We start from the raw sequence: 24,749 nt of genomic DNA on the forward strand, positions 1-24,749 counted from the left end.
GGATTCTAACCTGCGTCAGCAGGCTTTGCACAGATGCCAAAGTGAGCGCTCTGCTCGCTGTGCTATCGGATCGGCTGAACTGTTATTCTTATGTGGGTGCGAGTCCCAGACCCGCTTGGCTTCCACAATTCTCCTTCTAGGTAGACTTGTTGTATTCTCTTGCCAAATACCACCTATTGTAACAACTGTCCTTCTTAGGTGGGTGCGAGTCCCAGACTCTCCTGGTTTCAATAGTTCCCCATCTAGGTAGCCTTGGCTTATTCTCCTGCCAAGTACTAGCTACTGCACAGCCAACCTGGTTCACCTTCCTCCCAGATACTGTGACTATGAAGATGAGCAAGTGATGTATTTCTCGAATGGGTGCGAGTCCCAGACTCACCTATTTTTGGCACTTTGCTTCCTTGGTAGACTTGGTTTAATCTCCTGCTAAGCGCTACCATATATACCCATAGATGTGAATGTTTCTTCAATGTTACTTTCAGGGTTGCAGACCCTCAACTCAGGGTATTCCTCCCCCTTCTTTACTTGCCAGCACCTCTTCTTACTCTCAAGGTCCCAGACCCTAGGTTCGGGGTAGTTTTCTCCCTTCTCCACTTTCCACAACTTCTTCTTACTCTCACGGTCCCAGACCCTGTGTTTGGGGTAGTTCGCCCCCCTTCTCCACTTGACACTTGACACAATGTTTTCTTTCTCTTAGGGTCCCAGACCCTAGGCTCAGGGTAGTTCTCCCCTTTTTCCACTTGCCACAACTACTTCTTACTCTCAGGGTCCTAGACCCTAGGTTTGGGGTATTTCTTCCTCCTTTCCACCCACCACCAATTTCTCGGGTTCCCAGCATCTCTCCCGGGCCCTCCACGTACCTGCTTTCTCAGTCCGCAAGGGTGTCTGCTTTCTCCCGGCAACTGCAGGACTCGTGGTGCTTGGGAAGACTTTGTTTGGTCTGCAGCAGCTCCTCAGCACCAACAATACTTCGGGAAGCTGTGGCACTTCCAAAGCCTCAGGACTGCCTGTGGCCTGAGTCCGCAAACCTGCCGTCCCTTCCTGCAACTCAGGACTGGCTTCGGAGCTCTCGGCTTCTTCCTGGGCATCCCGGCTTTCTCCCTATGCACGGCAGACACTGTACCTTTCCTCGCGGCTCCTCCAGGAAGGACTGCTTTCCGTTGGAAGTTCTTCTTTCCTTTTTATTCCTTGGCCGGGTTCGGCTAGAGTGAATAGGCAGGTCTGCTTAATACAGTTCCACGGGATGCTCTGCCGCACTTCGCACATCTTCTTCATGTCAGTACATATTTCTAGGATGTCATGACTGATCCTTTTCATCTCCGTTCTATAAAGGGGAGGACGCACTTCTACTTTGCTTGCATATATATAAGTATGGGGGATTCTAGGACTCTGGAGAGGGTAAGAGGGTGAGCGAGCTGGGGCAGTGGTAGAAATGTACTGCGTCTCTCCTAGGGTGTCGTTCCTCATCCCATGAGGGTTTTCCCTTCCCCTGTGATCATCCGACGGTGCACCCCCCTCAGGCAGATTATTGGACTGTGGCAGTACCACCCTGGCCACAGGAGAACGTTTCTTCCCCATGGGAGAAGGGTATTCAAGGATTTGTCACAGTATATAATGTATACATATGCATATATTATGCTAGCGCATGACATAGTGAAGGTTAAGTGTGATTGTCTTTCTTCTGAAACCTTCCATTCAAAATCCTGGACAGGTTCCACAGTGAAATTTCAAGGAGCTGTCCCTACAAAGGAACATTTCAGGATTTTTCATGGATGGCTTCATATTTTTTATTAAGTTGTTTTTATTGCATTTTTAAAAGTTTTTAACGTGGATTTTATAAACATTTCGACCCAAATATCTTGCACCTTGATGTTCTTGATTTTTGTCATGACATAGATCTTATCTGAAATTGATGCACTGAGACAAATTTTGGCAATTCAGTTGGGCAACTTTCAGATATTCAACTTTTACGATTTATCAATAGGTCAATGATGCACAGAATGAATGTGCATCTTTTAGTCGAACTGTACACGTACGTGGAGAAGATGTACGTTTCATATACGTATGCTACTGTACAAATGAGAACTCACATCAAAGAAGTGACGGACTTTGTGAGTTTTCATATGCATATGAGACATTTAGGGCATGTAAATTGCATACATGTACGAACTGTAAAATTCTTATACGCCTCCTATACGTGTAAAAGCTCACATCAGTCTCAAACATCTCTTTAATTTGAGTTTTAATATGGAAGTGCATTTGACATCTGAGCTATATGACTTTGCACCAAGCACTCATACATCACTTATAAGCCATACACTCACATCCCAGACATTTACACACCAGTCAGATGCCTTACACCACACACCCTTAAAATACACACACACACACTTGTACATGCACACTCTTGGGACACATGCGTGTATGGTACCTCTCTCTTAAGACACTCTTACAACACTCTCTATGACACTCAACACTCTATTACGGCACTCATTCTTACGACACAGGCTCTTACAACTCTCTTATGACAGTCATCACACCGTGAAAGGCTCAGATCGCTGTGGCTGATGAGGAAAACACTTCTTTCCATCGGCTTTAGTTCCTGACGACATCAACCCTTTATATTTAATTAGCACGCCGCAGCCGCGTTGATATTAGGTTGACATCTTTATTATCAGTGATGGCACTTCATGAAAAACTCGTGTCTCGCTCCAGGACACGACCTGTAGTTATTACATTTGTTCCTAACCACGGCGGCCACATTAAATGCGATATGTTTTCCTTAACAGACACAGGGCACCAATTGAAAGACTTTGTCTTTCCGACGCGTTCTTCCGAAAGACATCATTACGTATGCCCACGTTAGTAGGGCCGCTTCTCTAAAGATTTCACTAGATCATACGGCACAGATTAAACAAACGTTGCTCTGCTCTCCACACTAATTAGAACGCCAATAACAAAGATCTCAACGTTACCCACGCACGGGAGCGTTCCACAACGTCATCATTTGTAATACAGCCGCCGGGCTGTGCGGATCTCCGCGGCCACATAATAGCAATGGTACGGTCATCTCTGCACATTATGACAGCTGCTAAAACGACCGAATAATCATAGTATTTAGCAGCGCACAATTTCCCAGTACTTTATCATCGGCTGCATAAAAAGGGAATCTCAATACTTCCCTAGTCCTGTAACTCAACAGCCACAAAGACGCCGCACAGTACCTTAATTGACATGGATGCTCCACAACAGTCTTTTGCGTGCCGGCTGCCTGCCATATAGATACAAAAATGGCAGGACTTATACCTTGTGTAGGCTGATATATGAAGTATCTCACTGGAAGCAGGCGCTGGGCTGTGCCACTGCTGGGCTCATCATGGACCTATGCCAAAAGCATTTTTATGATGCCAGGAGTCATCAGAATTTCCATCAGTGGGTCCTTTTATCTTGGGATCAACAGGCAAACATATATCAGTCCAACTGGAACCAGCAACCGCCTGTTAATCCCATCCTCGTCGCCATTTGTAGTATCGGGGATGGTAAGAAGACATCTGGATTCAGGTAAGGCACAGGAGACCAGTATATATAAAAGGAGTGAGTTTATTTATAAGTTACAGAGTTACAGGGCTAGTTATATAGAAAGGGACAGGGAGCTAAACAGATGACATCCTTTCAGTAAGGTTCTCCCATCCTGTGTTACCAACTGTAGTTCTTGGAACCTTCAGGTCCCATCACATTCCATATGACATAGCTGTGTTCTACCATCAGCAGCACTGTGTGCACCTAGTGCAAATAGATAAGTACAACACTACAACACTATTACAAAACTCGACACTCTGTTAGGACACTTGCATTTATGACATTCGCTCTTACGACGCAGTCTATTACGACACTCACTCTTAATGTACACTGTTCTGACACATGCTCTTCTGACACCCACAACACACTCTTACGAGACATGCAGTTACAACACATGTAATTACCACACATGTCCTTACTACGCACACACTTACGATACGCTTATAATGACAGCCCTAGGGCATGCGCTTTTATGGCTTTTTGTCTATGTAGCTGTTAGAGAAGAATTCTATCTTTGTGGGTTCTGCTGTCCCTTTTTGGTTACCCCCTAAACGTTTTTCTTTTTCTCCTTTTATGACACACGCTCTTATTTCACGCACTCTTACAGTATATGTTCTTAGAAAACATGCTCTATTTGTAGGAGATGTGTGTATATATATACTGATATATGTATGAAAACTCATATGAAACTAACTTTTAAGTCATTTTAATATGTATGTAGAACCTACAGTAGATGTAAATTGCGTATTTGTACGAACTATAAAACCTTTTATACATTTAAAAACTCACAACTAAGTCAAACCTCACATTAATGTGAGTTTTCAAATGTATAGGAGGCAAGTAGGATGTGCACATTTCCTATGGGTTCACACCAAACACTATACTGTACTTGCATGCCGTACACAGATGCCAAACACTATCACACCAAACACACTTAGGGCACATACACTTAAGCCAAACACGTATATGCCACCCAAGCACCTTCTTATATGGCAGCTAGAAGACACGTGCTAAATGAAAAACATATTCTACATGTACTGAACCTGTATGTGCATAAAATATACATGGCGTTCATTTACACTACTATACACATAAAAACTCACATCTACGTCAGGCCAACCTTGATGTCAAAAGTCTACAAACATTTGCCATAACACTAAGAAACACTCACTCAATGTATACCACTACAAATTGAACCATGTAACTCCAAGTATAAACGCTCACTCAATGCCACTACAAATCCAACCTTAACACTCACTTCAAGTATTAGGCAAGTTGCATTTATACCATAGAAGAAGACAATGGTTGAGGCAACTCATGACGGCCCAAACAAACAGGAGACACAGGTCCCATTACCATTCTGGTGACAGCAGCTTCCTACACCAAGGCAGACAACCAAGGTGGTTAAACGACCCAGAGACTGGTTTAGCACAGACATCCCAGCCAACGAGAAGGCCAGGGGAGGAAGACAACGGCCCAGGAAAGACGTCCAGCAGCCACAAATTCAATCCTGAGCTAAGGTACAGAGGCACACAAGTCCAACCAGAAGCAGCAGCTTTCGGCTTCAAATGTTCCAGCAGGTATGTAAATCTGTAGATATTACAACACATCAGGTAGAACTGAGGGCAGGGTCAGGGTCTTTCCTAGATAAACTTACACACTCATTGGCTGGCCTAAGATAGCCCTTCAATTACATGTCCGGGATCCTAGCAGAGGTTTTGAGTGACAGCCTATTAGGTATAATTATCCTATGACCAAAATGAGGGCTTAAAAAAGCTCTGTCCCAGGAGCCATATGTTCCACCTCAGGACCATATCCAAATAAAGGGTCAAGAGCAGCCCAGGAGCTGTTATCCAGAGAGCAGGCCCTTAACCAGGGCGGAGGTCATTCACTCGCTCACCGGGCACAAATCAAGCACCAAATCTGAACAACATCACACAATCGTGCCAAAAATATTTTTTTCTGAATTACAGAGCAATTGAGTTTGACCAACTGCCAAGAAGGACTGAATGGGGTCCACTGAGGGACATTAAACAACAGGATTGAAGAGAGATGGTGTGTTGTTTTTGCTTTCATTTTCCAGGGCACTTGGACAATGATGATTTGTTTTCTTAAGCCTTGAGTTGCTTTGCCCATTACTGAAGTGAAACAAACATTAGCTCCCTGGGTAAATGCAGCAGCCAATCGTGTTTCTCAAAATGCGGGCTGAATATCGAGACCCAAGCCCATGTTCTGAGGATACTCCCTACTGCTCGCACCTGCCCACTGCCTTTCCTCCCTCGTCCCCCCCTCCCTCACCCACCCTAGCCCACACTTATTTGTCCATGTTGCAGCACTACTGCATGGAGCTGCATCTTCAACTTCCATGGCAGCCATCGTAGGCTAGGACTTCTTTCTTTCTGTGAAACAATGGGTCACACATTTGCCGCAGCCTGTTGTTTCATACAAGCTAATTTCTCCCAGCATTCGGAAGAAGAGTAACAACCTTTTTCAGGGTTTTACCAGCTAGAAGCGGCACCAGCATCCTGTGTTAAGCTCCGCGTGAAACTTGGGCCTCAGGCTGTAACTAGGTTGTGAAGGCCATAGAACGAGCTATTGTTTCTTAAATATAAAATTCTGTATTGATGAATAAGTGTTTTGAGCAAGTGAAATCATATAAATAAAAACACAAATGTAATGAATATTCCTTCAGTACACACTTTTGTACACAAAATGCAGATTCCATTAGAACGGTGTCTCTCGATTGAGAGTACAACATGAAGGCTAAACTCCCTTTGCCGGAGTCGAGGCAGCCCAAGCATTCTTTGATAACATTTGCAAAGGGGACACTTAAGGACACTGAAAACATTATTTAATCCTAAAAGAGATGGAGGTAAATGAGAAAGGGGAGAATGTGGTATTTAGAAATGGTTAAAATATGTGTTGTTCCTCGCAAGGATCCTTTACCTTTTCCAGATGCTCCTCATCTGGATCCCAGATTCATTCTTTCGGGAGACAAAGTGTGCACGCTCTAGTGAATTCTTTGGTAGGGGAAGAAGGCTAGGGTATCAAGTGAAGTATTGGTCCTACCCTACTATAAAGCCACTCAGCTGACAGGTCTTATAACTCATCTTAGAGCCCAGAGGGATCTTCAGTGGATTACTTTAGATAACTTACAATTGTAGCCCACCGCTGTGGGTACCGAGACGTAAGCTCCCCCACAGAATTCGAGAGCATGCTATTGTCAGGACCATTTAAGACACCTGGAGGCAATATGTAGAAATGAAAGGGGTAACGACATGGCCCTCACCCCTAGGTCACCTCTGGGTGCCGGGAGTTAGGGATGCTATCCTGAACGTGGAAAGATTTCAGAACTGGTTTCAGGTCTGACTGGAAAGGATTGACCAACTTCGGAGGGAGGGTAGGTTCATCAACATAATCGAGCTGGAAGAGGTGCTTGGCATAGGTAAACTTTCAGTCTTCTCATACCTTCAGTTAAAGGGGTGTTAACTGGAGAGGGTTGGAGGGAACAGATGCAGCGAGACCTCACCCCCTTTAAAAAAAACTCTTCGATAAAGGGACTGAAATGAAGGGGCTGATCTCAGCAATGTATGGGGCTCTTGTGGAATCCGGGAGTGCGTCCACTTAAAAACTGAAAAGATGGAGGGAACGAGACATGGTGGGGGAATAAACTCTTCTCTGTGTGGTAGACTCTGTAAGGGGAGCCTCTCAGACAACGATCTCCAGTCAATATAAACTGCATGCCATCAAGTTCCTACAAAGGTGGCAATTTAATCCAGTCAGACTTTCCAAAATGTATCAAAATGTCAGCCCTTTTTGTTGGCGGGAATGTGGATCGAGGGCCGACTATTGGCATATGTGGTGGGTGTGTTCAAAGGTGCAATTCCTTTGAGATGAAGTCCTGGGGTGGCTCAAAAAGCTAGATGGAATCCGCCGGGTTAAATCCCCTATGATGGTTTTGTTTGGAGGGGAGGATAGAGAATATGCCAGACTGCCGAAAACGGCCTCCTGTCTACTTTTAGCAGCAAGAGCATGTTTAGCTATGAAATGGAAAAGCGTACAACCCACGGGTAAAAAGGAATGGATTAATGTTGCTATGAACATATATATCCTGGAACGAATAACAGCAGGGCTTCATGGACATGCAGTTCCTCTTGAAATGGAGTGGAGAGACTGTGTTGATAAATATGAGACCTGGAGCAAGCTTGACAGAGGGAAATACAAGTGGATGAGAGAGGGGGAGCTCAGAGTCTTTGGGGGAGGAGAACAGAGACAGTGCCTGGATTGGTTAGGGAATCAGATATAAATGCGCACCGGAGCAATGGCCAAGTGCCAATGGTCATTGTTTATGAAGTCTTAGTCATTCAATGGTTTAAAGTTGTGGTTTAAGATGGGAGGAATCAGTACCAAGTGGGTGGGCGTGGAATACGGAGGGAGTTGGTGGATGATATTGTGGAGGGTGGGTGCAGGGTGGAAAGAATGTTGATTTTCGATGATAAGTGACCTAAATGCCTCACAAAGTTGGTTATTGTATTGTATCAAAAATGTATAATAAAGAAAACATTTTTTTTTAAATGTTTGTATATTTGTTTTCCCACTACATCCTATCTCACAGTAAAGGTATAGGTTAAGTTGTCCCAATGTATTATGAATTGAGGTGTGTAAACAATTGGTAGAACATTTGAGAGCCGTAACATTCTAATAAAAACATTGAATAAAATCCTGCATGTTTCTGCAATCTGAGACGCATTCCAACTCAATCCTGTAGCCCAGAATTGCATGCGATGACACACTCAAATAATGGTGGCGGACTTGCTACCATGCGCTTCTGAAGCACACGCTTTTCTGCATAGACCTCCTGTCTAGCTCCACTGAAGAACGATTATTTAATTCCCTCAGACTGCTTAGGGTATACCACCCACCACCTAACAGATTAATCTGCACAATTGAAAATTCAGTAATCCGGTTCTCTGGAAATAACGTCATCATGTCAGCCATGTTACGCCATCTCCCTCGCATTTTAATGATATCATGTACTGCCATATAAATAAAGAATGATCTGTGTAGCTCCAGAGCACACTTGAAAAGTATGTTTATTTAATTAAGAACCTCCTAAAAAGAGCTTGAAATCAAGGGCCTATTTCTTTTTTTTTCTTCTTTTTTTTAAATGAGTGTAGTGAAATAATTGTGATTTTTGTAGTGTTGTAACCATTTTCTCACTGGATGGTACTATCCCAGCACTAATAACCATTCTTACATTTTCATATATTGCTTTAATAGTTGCGCTGTAACTACATCTGATTAATGGCTTCAGTGAAGCACCCTCACTTTACGAATTATAGCTTTATTTTGCCATTGGGACAATGATTAATATGAAGATGTGCTGTCTTTCTCCATTGGCAACTTGATTACAGGTCCTCTGTTTTGATCTCACAACTTTTTAACTTTCTCCATATGACTTGGGTTTTTTAGGGAATTTGAAGAGGATCCATATTTCATGGATGGTTTCCCAGATGTCCGGTTTGCTGTGCCGAAAAAAAGCATGCAAATACCCGTGCCAGCAAGGTCACAGGGAAAGGTGGAAGCCAATCAGATTGTCAACAGGTGAATAAACAGTGTTCCTATTTTCTCTTCATAATGTCCCGTCTTATATCTCCCAGTATAATATCCTGCTTTTTTGGTTCCATTGTCTGGCTTGCTTCCCTTGTTCTGAAGTCCTATGGTCTGGCTTGCTTCCCTTGTTCTGAAGTCCTGTCTTTCTTCTCCTTGTGTGATGTTGTCTTACTTCTCCCATTGTCATATCTGGTCTTCTTCCTACTGCAGTCTCATCTCTCACTTCTCCTATGGTCATACCCTGGTTACTTATTTTAGTGCAGTGTCCAGTCTTAATTCACCTTTCTTATTTTGGCGTGAAGTCATGCCTTGCCTCTTCCTTTGTCATGCAGAATTTTCTTGGTCATGCTGCAATGTTATGTCGCATTTCTACTGATATGATTTTGTGTCTTGTTCTTCTGAAGTGCCGCCCTTATTATTGAATCCTGTTCTCTCCCATGACCAACTGGTTGGGAATTGCTGACTGAAACGGGCAAGATTACAAACTCACTCCCATATATGCTATCACTTTAAGAAATGTAGACAGGCAGATGTACACATCATCTATGGTGCCCCCCCCTCACTTCCGTCATATTGCAATAACAACAAAAAGGCACTGTGCATGACACCTGGTATTGTCCCAATACTGCATTGAAGATATGAAAGGCGCTATGTGCTCAGACAACCGTATCGAATGTGCCCTCGAACTGATGAGGTAGAAGGTCTGCATACACCATTGAACAGAGAAGAGCTATAAGTGAAATCTGACCAGAGTAAAGTGATGTCATGAAGAGAGGATGCAAGGACATACTGAAACGATATACAAATACTTAAAGAAAGATGATGTGACTGAAGTAACAAAGTAACTGAACATGCAAATACGAATAAATCATATACATTGTGAAGTTAACTGAGAAGGAATGCACTGGATGTACATACACAGAAATGCAAGGTAGATGAGGCATACAGAAGCCTGCTGCATTCAAAAATATACCATGGGTAAAGTGCCTTGATGAAAAGATGGATGACGGTTTTTTGTTTAATAGTAAGCGAGAATCCTGAAGGTGAGACCCCAGAGCTGCAGAGCTGACATGCGCTGGAAAATATCTTTGTGCGAGGAACAAATTTCTGTTTGGCTAGGAGTCAACATAAAAAAATAATTGCAAGGCACAAGAGGAGTCAAAGAGGATAAGCTATATACGCACAACATGTTTCTCTTAGATTAAGCAAAGGAGTAAACATTTGCAAGCGCCATGTATTGAACAATCAAGGATGCAGAAATCATAAGCATATGCATGACGGAGCAAACAAGTCTCCAGAGGCCAAGAGGAGTAATAGCACTCGGTATAATAGAATCAAATAGCACTAAATAAAAGGTCAGAATGGACAAAATCGTTGTCTCAACAAGCGTGGTGCAAGACTAGAAAAACAGGTCTATTCATTAAGCTCCAGACGAAGATAGCAATGTACCTCAACTCCCTTAAAAGTCCAGAGGAAGAGAACAGTCAGCAAGGTCAATGACAAAAAGAAGTCTTGTCTTAGGGCCTAACTGATGAGAGATGGTAGGCTAATTGGCCAAGTAGGCAGTGGTCTGACGTTGTTCCCCCGCACCTAGGATTCGGTTTGCTTACGTGCTGCTAACGAGCTAACTGTCCAAGGTTGGGAGAGAATGCCAACCAATCATGAGGGCCTATGTTGCGATGTACCATACATTGTTGCATAAGCCAATCTGCTGCTGTTATTTTGCTATTATCTGTATTGTACGTAGTTAGAGGTAGTTCAAGGCTTGCCTACTAGATAAGGGGAAGCCTATTGAGTTGCTAACACCTAAATGAAGTATAGGTTTATATGGTCCCTTAACCAATCCCTCCTGTTGATAGGTTTTTACTGTTGGCAACGTAGGATGATGTCATAGCTGACGTACATTCAGGTATAAAGCTTTTGTGTAATGGAATGTATTTGAGTGTGAGGGAGCTGCAATATGTGTGTTCACCAAGTTTCCCTACTTTATTGAGCTGATAATAAAGTAGTATTTTGCCATATTCTTTGAGTCTGTCCGGTTATTTGTGTCTGAGATCGTATATTGGTAATTCCATCTGGCACTTGAACACTCCAGGTGCTACTGCAGAGAAACAAAGGGACCCCATGTGTTTGTGTCCCTTTCTTAGTGGATCCCCCACAGCTAACAATGCATTACGATCCACCTTAACCAGTTCCAGTTTCTTTGTTCTATTGACGGGACCAGGAATCGCCTCCACTTTATTTTTCACTTGTAAGTATTCCACAAGAGGTCTATAAACAGATGGCAATTCCAGCGCAGCATAGGTTTTCTCTGTAGATTTCTTTTGGGTATTTTTAGGGGGGATTTTCTAAAGCTTTCTAGTAGTGCGTGCACAAAGTGGAACCAAGTTAGTCCAAAGCACTATTAATTGTAATGTGAGACAGCAATCTGGTTTCTCTCTTAAGAGGGGAGAGGACTAATATCAAGGTACAATTAGTGCCCCGAAAGCACACAATGAAATCCACAAATCTGATAGTATATATACAAACCCACAATCCGTGAATTTATCATTGTGTCTCCTGAAGACACACAATTTGCACACTTAAATCTTCCCCCACGATGCAGTTTACTAGTAAGATATAAATTGTCATTTTTAACGATTTTTTGAAGTTTTTGGAAGTTTGTCCGTAGTGTTTGGCCAGACAAAGCTAATCGGTCCCTTGAGGTTATGGGGAAACTAGGTAAGCATTACTTGCCATGAATAGACATGAGGGAAGTGGTAACCATCGTGATCGGGAATCCAAGGGACCACACCAGGTGAACTCGGGGCCCATGTTACACCACCAGAGAACTAGAAATGTATGGCTGCAGCCTTCGGAAGGACAGTCATGGTCAGTGGGCACAGAAGAAATTCTGCACTTGAATCCCAGGGACAATGGGGAACGAGAACAGTGACCCACTTGGGATCAGAACACCTGCGGAAAGTGGAGCAGCATAATGGATGTTGTGGACTGTCCCAGGAAGCACATGTGCATGGGTAGGGTTGAGTGGGAGGATTTGGTCTGCTTAGCCTGCAGTTGGGGTGCCTCGCCAGTGAGTGTGAGCAGTGTCCCATGAGGAACCGGATCCAGAATGACACTATCTCAAAGAAATGGTAGTACCCTACGCAGACAGATGGAGAAGAGGATGGGTATAGCATCGTTTTGCCAAAGAGATTTTTCGATGGGATTTTTGCAGACAAAATTCCATTGAAAAAACTCATTGAAATATTGAGGGGAGGGTAAGGGGATAAAAGTGGTAGGGAATGGGTTGATGTAGGTATACAAATATAGGGAAGGGTGGGGCTTGAAGCGGGGGCTCCCAAATAAAATATAAAAATATTTCGATGAGTTTTATTCGATCGAATTTTTTGGGTAAAAATTCCATTGAAAAAAACTCTTGTTGGCAAAACTACATAGAACCGGGTAGCACTGATGTTGGAAAACCCAGCGATCAAGCACAGGAGGGACCCAGCGAGCAGATCAGTGGTGGATGGGCACAAAGATGATGGCAAGGGCATCAGAAATGCTCCCACGATGGAGAACAGAGATCAGGAGTTGATGCAGGATATCCCAGGAAAGAGCAAAGATGAGGCAGAGCAGAAGAAAGCCACAAGGCCAGGCAGCAGAGAGGCACTCGCCTTCGGCCCAGGGGATGCAATGAGGACACAAAGCATTCTAGGAGAGAAGCAAAGCAACAGGAATGATGTTTCCAGCATGTAACACTGAAGGGAAGCTGACGAAGAGCCTTGTTGAAGGATTCATACAGCAGAAATGCATCCCCTAAAAGCTAGGGCCCAGCCAGCACCAAAGGCAGTGCCCAGCCAGGAGATCATCAGAGTCCAGATCGTCTGGAGGAGCCTGTCTCTCCATCAGTCATTCAGGCACCTTTCCCTTAATCAATCTGTTCAACGGGCTGCATTCTGAGACATTTGAAAAGATGTGGAATAAAGTGTTGTGGATACCCTCATTCAGTCTAAGCTGCATACAAGTCGCTGTAGGGGACAGGAGTACACACTCACCTCCATTGCTTTCCACCTAATTTGAGATCTGCGCCAACTCATCTCCGGCCTGGCCATCAGCCTTCAGCCACTTCATGCATGTTTCACGAAGCCAGACAGGTACTATGTAAAGCCTATTGAGGTTTTTTTTTATTAAACAGCCTGGACTTCGGCCTTTTGTGCCAAGTATGGTGCAACTCAAAGACTCTACTCCTTATCCAGTGAGAGATGGGGTTTATTCCTGTGCCATCTGACCTAGATGCGCTTGCATATGGGTGCATGGATGTTGCTGCTTTATTTTTTTTTTGGAAACTTTAGCTCCTGTGTCCTTAATTGCATTTCTAGCACAATCCTGCCACTTAAGCAATGGGTGCTTTAAAAGAAGTATTAACATGCTGTTCTGCTTAATTACATGTTACGATTGCAGTTAAACTTTCTCTCTGTATTGTGCACAATGTTCAACATTCTTCTTGCCTCCTGTGATGATGCTGAGAAAGGGTTTCGGCAGCACGGTGCCAGATCGCCACCATGTGATTAGTAATGTACTGGAAAAGCAACATGGGCAGAGCGATCGCCATCCAGCAGTGAAGGCGTGGCGTAGAAAAGCAGTGTTTGAGTGTATGTAATGGTGTGGACGCATTTTATTTTAAAAAAAAAAGTGTTTTAAGGGGTTGTTTGAATGTGCAAAGCAGTACACACATTACATGTACATATATCATGATTTTCATCTTCTCCTCAGCCGGAGCCAAACATCCACCCCCAAAAAGCCAGTCTAAATGGGGCTGTGGCATGTTTTTCCGCAGACACCAGTGCTGTAGCCAAAGCAAGATTCTGGAGAGAGTTGGATCTCTGTGCTTAGTGCAAAGGAAACAGCTACCTCCTGACATGCTTACTCTTGGACAACAATATTGTGGCAAGTCTGCGTCTGGCATATCTAAGGGTGTCCAGTGAAAATGTTGCCAGCACAAATGTAGTCAGTGAAAAGGTTGCAGTGAAAATACTTTTGTGGTGAAAGTTGCAAAGCAAAATGTAGTCAAAAATGCAGATGAAAAGTAGCCCAAAATGTAGTGTTGTTAGGGTTAGACTATTAGGGTTCGGGGGTTTGAGGAAGGCTTGTGATTGCCTAGTCTAAAATTAGGCTAGGAAATAACGTTAAAGATTTTGTATAGAATTAGGGTAAGCGTTAGGGTTGGAATAGTTGCATAAGGTGATGATGCTGGGGTTTCATTGGGAGTTAGGCTAGGGTTAACAGAAAAAGGGTTTGGGTTAGAGTTCAAGAAAGGGATACGGGTTTAGGGGGGGCTTATAATGTTGAGTCAGGATAGCAGTTTGGATAAGTGTAGATTGAAGGGTTACTGTAAATGCTAAAGTATGGGTTAGCACAAGGCTAAGGTTAGCATTAGAGCAAGGGTTGGGTTAAGGTAAGGGCTATGGAATTTGTGAAGAGCTAGTGATTGGATGGGAGTTAGGGTTGCTATTCATTTTTTTAATTATTATTACATCGCATGCAAGTAAAATGCTTTGGAGCGCTGAAGTGGTAGGGTTATGGAAAGCTTAAGGGTAAAAGGTTTGCAGTTAGGATTAGGTATACGATGATTGGGCAGGCTGGTAATTGCCTGGCTTTATTAGGGGTCTGGATCATCATTCGTTTTACAGCCTTGTGCTTTTGAGTGTTTGAAATAGCTTTTTGGCAACCTTATGACTGACAACATTTTCACACTTTACATTGCTATTATATAATGACTACATTAGGAAAGTCGAATCTGGGTATTTTTACATTAATGTTTTGTTGAAACTTGGATTTTTTCCATCTTTTTGGTAAAGTCGAATCTCTCTCTCGCCGACTGATTGCTTGGCTACCCCTAGAGTCTCACTGGGTACCAGGCTCCTCCATGATCAGTCGCATTGCCTCCGGGCCTACCGCGCAGCCCCCTGCTTCCTTGCACTTATCCAGAGCTGCGCTGCCCTGGCCGCACTCACTCAGAGCAATGCTGCCCTGATTGCAGTACCCCTTTCCCTCTCATTGGCACTCTCCCTTCCCCCAGCAGTTTGCGCTGTCAGACTTGCACAATCGGAATGACACAAGACCTAGTAAGATTGTTTGTCTTGTCCTCCCTCTGTCTCCCCCTCCCCTTGTCTTCTGGCGCCTCGAAACTCTTGTGTACAGGCGCGTTATAAATGACATATCATATCATACATTTAGAAAACTACTTTTTGCTGACCACGTTTTCACATGACTGCATTTTCCGGGTGACATTTTCACATAGAACCAATGCAGGAACCAACTCCCATTACCCTTGTCTGTATGCTAACCATTAGATATGATCACTATCTCCCATACACAGTTAATGCCAAAGCAACAACTATTTATACTTGAAAAAAGGTTCTTTATAGAAACGCATTAAGAATGCTCCCACTCTCTTAGTGTTCATGTTTCTGATGCTTGTGAATCTGCTTAAAATGACATGTGTGCATATAGTCTGAAATCTAGTGGTAATCGCAGAGTATTGCATCTTTTTTTTTGGATTTCGAAAAAGGGACGTCAGCATGGGTGTGGCTGTAACACTATCCGTGACGTGTAGTGTACCCAAAATCCTCCACGCATCAAGGCCCCACAGATTGTTTTTGTCCACCTATCTAGTCGGTCGCACAAATGCAGAGCTCGTAAGACTTAATATTGCTTGATCTCTCCTTAAGCGGTTCACGCTTACCTTCTCGACGGCTACTCGACGTCTGATCCTGCCTCGCCAACGATCCTTCTACCGATGACTCGGCAGCTGATATCTACGTCGCTTTGGCCCTCGAGCCCAGCCTCATGTTAGGCAGAGTGGGGCCCTGCTATTACTGACTGAATGCCTCTTCTTTGCCCCTCCTCTTCTCTTTTATTAAGTCTGGCTGCCGTTTCTCTCTGCTATGGAGTGAACACCTTTTAAATTCTGCCCGTCTTGCAACAGCAAATTTGCTTGAAAAGATACCCATCGCCAATGCTATTGGTACCTCCCTCGTGACTACAACGAGTGGCGTTGCAGGCCTGCAAACATTTTCAGCCCAATACTTTAAAAGACAGGTGCATGAAGCGGTGGGTGACCTATGCCATGCATGGCGAGAGTCACTCCCCCACTGGCGCCGTCGCCTTGGACGAGTTGTCAGTTGGCAGCCGTGGCTCGGATTCGGAGGCCGTTGACTTAATAGTGGAACCCTTGCATTTCCGCGTGTCCGTCACCAGCCCGACAAGCCTGCTACTGGCAGTGCGATGGGGAAGTCACACCCTGGTGACAAGGGCACAAATGAAACATCTGCTTCTAAGCACACAACCCCTACGCTTTCCTCAACGGATCCGCCGAGAAAGCCGTCGATGCCCGTGGGCCCGTCTAAATCTATGGCGGGACCATCTCTGAACCTCATAGTACAACTCCCTCTGCGCACCCGCCATCGCAGCCTGCACATAGTGATACATTTTCTGTTTCTTTGGGCACTCATACTAAATCCCCGGCCCTCGATGCGGTAGCTTTGAAAGATGTGCTTAAGCAGCTGCATTCGTGGAAAACACTCCCAGAGCTTCGGTAGAAGCTTTCTACAGCCCGTTTACACTGCTCTGACCCCCAAAAATATGCCTCTTTACCTGAAGGCTATTCTCCCACCTCTCATCCTCTATCTAGGGCCCTGCAGCAGGACCCTGCTCCAACTGTCCAGCCCTTTCCTCCTACTGATGATTCAGTGGTCTAGACTAGAGATACATATGAGGCATGCATGGACAAAATGGCAGAGTTTATAAACTTTTCAGGCCAGTTTGATGATATTCTCAAACGCCATAGGCCTTTTGATTCCTGTCCTGTCCCTCAGAAGTCCCAGAGACCCCTTTCACCAGGTGCCCAGTTTGCATCCTTGGAGGAGCACCGTCCACAGGATCCGCAGGTGGATGCATTTCTGGACGACCAGGATGACCCCAACAAGAACATCTAGTATGTCCCTTACTCAAGCTACACCGCTCAGGACCCTGTCTCAAAACCCAGACTGGGACCCTGCTGATGATCAGGGCACGTGGCACTCTACGCCTGCCCATGACCCTGACACTCTAAACATCTTCTTGGACGCTCCTCCTTTTGCGCAACCCAGGGACTCGTCGCCCATCAACGATCAGATGCTTTTTAACAACCTAAGAAGGCGGCTGATCATTTTAAAATCACCACCCAAGAAGCCATCCCTGACTTAGAGTGGAGAAGATGTTCCGCCAGGCGCCATGAGACCCTCTGGATATCAGGGGCCATGCCATGCAGGATTCCCTAGTCGTCACAACAACAAGGAAAAGTGCAGGAGTGCCTTTATCCTCGCCAGAGTCCCATCCAGACAAGGATTGAAAAAATGTATGCTCTCGGCAAGCGTGCCACCACCTTTGCTCCCTTCTGTACCCGTATTGCCAACAACACCATGCTCCTCGCAGGCTATAGTGATGTAAAATGGGGACTCATTTAAGAGGGCCTTCAGAGTGTCTGGGAACTAACCTGCACCTAGCCGTGGTCGCGGAGGGATGACAGGTCACGCAGAATATCCTTAAAAATACCCTAGACTCTGCTGAGGCAGCAGGACGCATCCTTGCGCAAGGGACTCTTCTAAAACACCATTCATGGCTAAAAAACTCAGGATTTATGCCAGAAACCCAGGCTCCCCTCATCAAGAAACCAGTGGAGGATGCTGCTCTTTTTGGTAAGGCGGTCAATGAGGCTTTGGAGACCACTAAGGAGCACAATACCTTAATCAGATCTTGGCCAACCCATTTTTCCAGCAAGTGGCATTTAATACTCGCCGGTCCTTTCGTTGGCAGTCTTTCTCCCACTCCCCACAGGGATAATACGGTTAAGGGGGAACTCCTTGGTCTTCCAGTCAGGGTACCTCCAGTAGTTTTCAATACCCACAACAGCAGGAATTTCGATGAGGGAAGGATAGAGGGAGGAGCTCTGCTCCCAGAGGCTCCCCAGCCTCAACCGATAAATGACTCGGCAGTATAGGTACCCTCCCAAGTTTCCCCGTTCGGGGGACGTCTAACATCTTTTACCTGCGAATGGGAGGGGATCACTTCAGATCAGTGGGAACTCAAGACCGTTGCACACAGGTCCTGCATCGAATTCCTCCAGCCACCCAAGGGCAGACAACTGTCACCAGAGCATCTGCGAAATCTTGCTGGAAGAGGTCCAGGTCCTTCTAGAAAGGGGTGCTAGCAAAGTCTTCCCTCATATCCAAGTAAACAAGTGTTTTTATTCAATATACTTCTTTGTACACAAAATGGATCTAACCATGCGCTGTGTTTTGCATTTGTTTCCTGTGAACAAATATGTCAAGCCTCACAAGTTCAGGATGACTACTTCAGGAAGTTATTCCACTGTTACAATGGGGGGGGATTACATGGCCACATTGGACATGAAAGATGCATACTTTCATATTTCAGCGCACAGAAAGTACCTCAGGTTCAAGCTAGAGGACACTCACTATCAGTTCAAGGTACTCTCCTTTGGCATTGCCTCAGCCCCAAGGGTCTTTACAAAGGTACTGGCGGTGGGCCACCTGTGCAGGCAATCCATCCTATTGTATCCTTACCTCGGTGACTGGGTCATAACCGGAACATGTCTGGGGAATACCCAGAGGACAGTAGATCTCCTTTTCAATCTAGGGCTCTCTCAATGAGAAAAAAATCTGCCAAGTGAAACAGTTTCTGGGGGCCCTGATTTGGACAGAAGACAGCCTTGTCTTCCCCTCCAACGGAAGGGTTCAAAACATGTTGTTCCAGATCCCTCACTATGGAGCCAGTCACCGGGAAACCGTACGCAAAGCTATACGGCTGCTATCAATGATGGCATTGTGCGTCTTAGTAGTTCCACACTCCCATCTGCACATGTGACCCATGCAGGAGTGGCTCTCAAGCCAATGGTGTCTAGCCAACGGCCAGTGGGACAATCTGGTGGTTCTCTCGCCAGCCCTCGTTCAGTCTCTGCAGTGGTGGTCAAAGGAGAATCTTCTGCAGGGGAAACCCTTTACCACCCTGCAATAGAGGCCACTTTCACCATGAACTCATCGCTGTTGGGGTGGGGAGCTCACCTCCTTCAACAGACAGCGCGTGGCATGTGGTCCCCATCAGTAGCATCCAATTATATCAACCTGTTGGACTACTCAGTGCTCAAAGCCCCAAAAGCCTTCCCAACACACCTACAAGGGAAAACCTTTCTGGTCCTTACAGACAGCGCCACGGCCATGTACTATCTGAACAAACAAGCAGGCACCCACTCTCCAGGGCTATCCAAACTGTTCCAGAACATTTCGAAATGGGCACTCAAACGCAGCATGTTCCTACTATCTCAACACGTTCCAGTAGAACACAATCTTCTGGCAGACGTACTCAGCAGAGACTTGCACCTATCTGTAGAACATGAGTGGGGTCATTGCAGAATGGGGTTTTCCAGATATCAACTTGTTCGCAACTCTGGAGAACGTCCAATGCCCAGATTATGCCTCCAGGTACCCACAGAGGCGGTCTGAAAGGACGGTCTCTGGATAACATGGTCCGGGAGATTTGCCTATGCTTCCCCCCCGAACCCTCTGATTCCCCTTCTCAGCAGGATAGTGCACAATATGCGCCAAGAACAAGTCACAATTATCCTGTTGGCACCTATGTGGGCTTGACAGCCATGGTTCTCTCATCTCATGAGGATGTCCGTCTGCCCTCCTAGGAAACTGCACTTCCTGTACAACATGCTGTCACAAGACCTAGGGAAAACACTACATCCGTACCTCCAAACACTGAACTTAGCAGCTTGGCTCCTGAAGTCATAGAGTTTGGGCACCTCCAACTGCCTAATAAATGTATGGACATTCTTAGACAAGCACGCAAACCTAGCAACAGACATTGTTACTCCAATAAATGGAAACGTTTTGTCATGTGGTGCAATACTAAAAACATCAACCCTATTGACTGTTCACCTAAAGAGATAGCCATTTATCTAAGATATCTTTTAGACTCAGGACTTGCTTTTAATTTCCTAAAGGTCCACCTTGCTGCCCTCTCTGCGTATACCACATCTCAGAGCAGGGTTTCATGGTGGAAGATTCCTGTAATTAAGGCTTTCATGGAAGCAGTAAAGAGACTTCACCCTCCTATTTCCAACCCGACTCCCGGATGGGACTTGAATGTTGTTCTCACAAGATTAATGGGACCTCCTTTAGAGCCAATGCATAAGGCTAGTCTTAAGGCCCTTAGCTATAAGATTGCATTCTTGGTGGCCATTATCTCTATAAGGAAGGATAGTGAACTGCAGACTCTCTCAGTTGAGGACCCATTTGTGACTATTCACAAAGATAAGGCGGCTTTGCGAACACACCCTTGTTTTGTGCCTAAATTCATCTCGAAGTTCCATGTGAACCAATCAGTCGAACTTCTTACTTTCAGAATCCCACTAACTCGGCTGAAAGAAGCCTCACTAGAGACATCTAACACTAGATGTTAGGAGGGCCGTTGTATACTATCTTGAAAAGACTAAACCTCTGAGAAAAACAAACCAATTCCTTGTCTCTGTGGCAGCTGGTAGAGAAGGGGATCCTGTCTCTAAATAAGCTGTTTCCAAAAGGATTGTTAAATGCATCACACTGTGTTACTCTCTTTCCAAGAGGGACTTGCACTTTATGCCTAGAGCCCACTCTACTCGGGGCACAGGAGCTACCATGGCTTTAATTGCAAATGTTCCTCTAGATTCTATTTGCAAAGCAGTAACTTGGAGTTCTGTTCATACATTCACCCAACACTACTGCTTAGACGCATACTGCAAGTCTGATTCTCAGGTGGGACAAGTAGTGCTAAGACATCTTTTTGCTACTGTTCCTTCACTCATCCCACCACCATGTCCTGGTACTGCTCGCTGGTTTATGCAGAGCATGTGATTCTAAGCATATTCACAAGCATCAGAAGACATACATTACTCATCGTAATTGTATTTCTGATTATTGTATCTGCTTAGATTCACATGCACCCACCCTTCCTCCCCTCTTGGAGCTGAAGGAACGTAGACATTTTACACCTTCTTCTGTACTCATGCTTTTGTAAGGCTCCCCCATGGCAGAACAAAAACAATCGGTGGGACCTCGACGCGTGAGGGATTTTGGGTACACTACACGTAAGGGATAGTGTTACAGTCACGCCCATGTCGACGTCCCTTTTTAATCTTCGAAAAAAAGATGTAATACTCTGCGATTACCACTAGATGTCGGACTCTATGCACAGCATGTGAATCTAAGCGGATGCAATCATCAGAAATACAATTACTGTGAGTAATGTATGTCATATTTATTCTCTTGTAGAGGTAATAAAGGAGTATTAAAAATCATATAGTACAACAATATACAGTGCCCAATCTCGAAAATAAAGTAGTTGAATAAAGTCCCACCATCCTACTATTCTATTCACTCCTAAAATAATAAAGAAACCTACAACCAATCGGCAATGTAAGTGAGTCCACTGTGGAACAGTAAAGCTTAAAATCATACTACAATAGTGGTGCTGTCAGGATTGTTCAACCATGTGACAGGTAATGTTATAGATACATATATATGCCAAGCCTGTAAAAAGTATTATATGGGAAGAGTAAACAAACCGTCAAAAGACCATGGCTTCTAAGGCAGTTAACTGAGAACAATCTAAAAGCAATCAAAGCAGTGTGTTAAACAAGTACAGATGAAGCATGTTTAACCCACTGGAAGGATTCCTCTGTTCTGTCGTTTGTGTTTTGATGGATCTGCTTACCCTTGGCAAAGAAATGAGGAGCAGCACAGGCTGGTGCTATGCACTGTCCCGAAACTGAGTATTGTGATGAATTAAGTCTGTCACAATCACAGGGGTCGTTGAAAGGGTACCTGATAATAATACATATTGGTGTTTCGTAATGGTGGCACCATGAAGAAGTAACATATGCTACAAAACATTGTTGGAAATGACTTATTTCAGCCACCAAAATATTGAAACCGTCTGCAAATTAGAATTTTGAGAAATTGGCAGTGTGCCAGGTTTTTGACCCATGAGCAGTTTTACTGTCACATGGAAAAGTCATCTGAAAGCTGTTTGCTTCTTCTTACCACAACAGTTCCGCTTAATAGTTTAGTTTTCCCTCCAAATTATTGAAGCAAAAATGAAAATGGGCAAAGTGCAAATTTAAAGCCTTTCGTCTGATCTGTTCTGTCATGGCTTAAAATTAATTTAGGTGCTGGGTTTCTCTTACCCAGGCAGTCAAGTCTTGTGAATTAGCTAGATCATCCCACTGCACCACTTTTTTTTGTTTTGTTTTTTTGAAACTTGTATTTTGTATTTCTTTTTAGACTTTATTTATCTTTGCACACAGGTACGGTACATGTTCATGTATACTTCTTTACATTTCACTCCATACATCGTATACCATTATTGACCTTCAGATTCTACATTTTCATTTTCGGCCTTATCCGATAAATATTGTCTAAATCTTGCCCATATGTTCCTTGGTCTAGAAGAGGGCAGGACCGAGTCTATATATAACTCTTCCGTGTCATTAGTCCACACCATATCCTTCTCCCAGTCTGTTTTGGTCGGAGGGAGTGCATTTTTCCATCTAATTAAAATCGCCCTTTTAGCTATCAACAGACCCAGATTCAGTAATTTTTTCCAGACTGGATTCATTTTCCCAACCTCTCCTAGTACACATAACCTCGGTGTCCACTCAACCAGCTGGTCTGCCATCTCATCCAATGCTTGACAAACCCCAGCCCAATACTTTTTCAGTTGTACACAAGCCCAAAGCATATGGTATATATTGGCGTCTTCTTTGTTAAATCTCGGACAAGTACCAGGATTGTCTGGATAGATCCGCTTGAGTTTAGCAGGGGTATAGTGTATCCTGTGTATTATCTTACAGTGTATCAATTTATATCTGGAGTTGCACAAAACCTGCTTAGTAAATGCACAAATTAGGGACCATTCCGGGTCATCTATTTGCTGTCCCAGATCACGCTCCCATTTATTTCTCGTGTTGTGTGTTTCCTTTGGGCGTGTCTGCGCTATGAGTTTATACAAAGTTGAGGCTGTTATTTTCTGTTTCGCCCCGGTAAACATGTATCCAAGCCCATTATTCATCTCTGGCTCATTTGGGAATGTAGGATATATCTTCTGAGCCTCCTTCCTAACCTGCATGTATTGTTGTTTGCGTGTATACGTGTCACCCACCACTTCTTTTATATCCCCCCATTGGATAAAGCGTTTTTCCAGAAAGAGTTGCCCCCATTGAGCAATGCACCTAGCGCTCCAATGTTTAGCTAGTTCCCCATTTAGTGTGAAGGATGAGAGGGGATCCCCCCCAGAGTGGCATGCTCAGATAATATAGTCTATCTGCGCCATAAATGTCTACTATTTTGGCCCATACTGTAGTTGTCACTTTCGCGGGGTCTATCGTGTTATAGTGTTTGGGGGTCGGTCTGGTCAGCTTGTGCAGCAGTGTAGTTGCCTCGCATTCTCTTCTCTGGGGCGGTGTGCTTGCTGGGTTAAGGAAAAGTGTGGCCCATTGGGTGGCGTAGTGTGCCTGTGCTGCAAGGTAGTATAGTTCCAGATCTGGTGCCATCAACCCCCCCCCCTAGGGAACGTATCAGTTAACGTTTTCCAGCACAGTCTAGCTTGCCCTCCCCATACAAAATCAACACAGGCGCTGGTCATTTTTGTAAACAGGGCACGACCCGGCCAGACCGGTACCGAGCTGAATAGATAAAATAGCTTTGGTAGTATTATCATTTTAATTAGTGCAATTCTTCCCATCATTGAGATAGGTAGAGCGCTCCATCGCTGTATTTTGGTGCATAATGTATCTGCCAGGGTACTATAGTTCAGGGCTCGGGATAGTTGGGGTGTTCTGGTAATGTATGCCCCCAGATAGAGAATATGTGTTGGGTTCCATACAAGACCATATATTTCAGCGGGTTGTTTTGTATTTTCGGTCAGTGGGAACATCTCTGACTTGTTGGGGTTCATCCGTAGGCCCGAGTATTCTCCAAATCTCTTAACCACGGCCAGGATCTTACCCAGCGATAGTTCTGGGTTTTTGAGATACAAGAGGATGTCGTCCGCATATAGCGTAATTATTTGAAGATTGCCGTCTAGTGGTAGTCCACATGAGCTGTAGCGTGACCTAAGAATGTCTGCTAGGGGTTCTATTATTAATGCGAACATTAGTGGGGAAAGTGGGCAGCCCTGACGAGTACCTCCTCGTAGGTTTAATTTGTCCGTTAAGTTCCCATTCACTCTTATCCTTGCATGGGGGGATGAATATAGTAATTGTATCCAATTTATAAAGTTAGGGCCAAATCCATAGTTCCTCAACACACCAAATAGTAAAGGCCTTGAGACAGTATCAAATGCTTTACGCATGTCTAGGGATAACGCTATTGCCTGCATCTCGGGAGGGAGGGTGGCGAGAATTTTATGACATTTTCTAATATTTGTTGCTGTTGATCTGCCTGTGATGAACCCCGCCTGGTCTTCATGAA

At 44.5% G+C, this 24,749-nt stretch overlaps 1 protein-coding gene across 2 annotated transcripts in view; it reads left to right on the plus strand.

Moving 5' to 3' along the window:
• Nucleotides 1-24,749, plus strand: part of FHIP2B (FHF complex subunit HOOK interacting protein 2B) — a 416,121-nt gene that overhangs the window by 261,120 nt on the left and 130,252 nt on the right. For both annotated transcript variants that reach the window (XM_069617737.1, XM_069617736.1), the window contains one exon: nt 9,052-9,183. In XM_069617737.1, coding sequence (XP_069473838.1) covers nt 9,052-9,183 — 132 coding nt within the window. The remainder of the gene's footprint in view (nt 1-9,051; nt 9,184-24,749) is intronic.

This window comes from Ambystoma mexicanum, chromosome 10 (genome assembly GCF_040938575.1).
Source record: "Ambystoma mexicanum isolate Mex_15411 chromosome 10, UKY_AmexF1_1, whole genome shotgun sequence".
Classification (NCBI taxonomy): Eukaryota; Metazoa; Chordata; class Amphibia; order Caudata; family Ambystomatidae; genus Ambystoma; species Ambystoma mexicanum.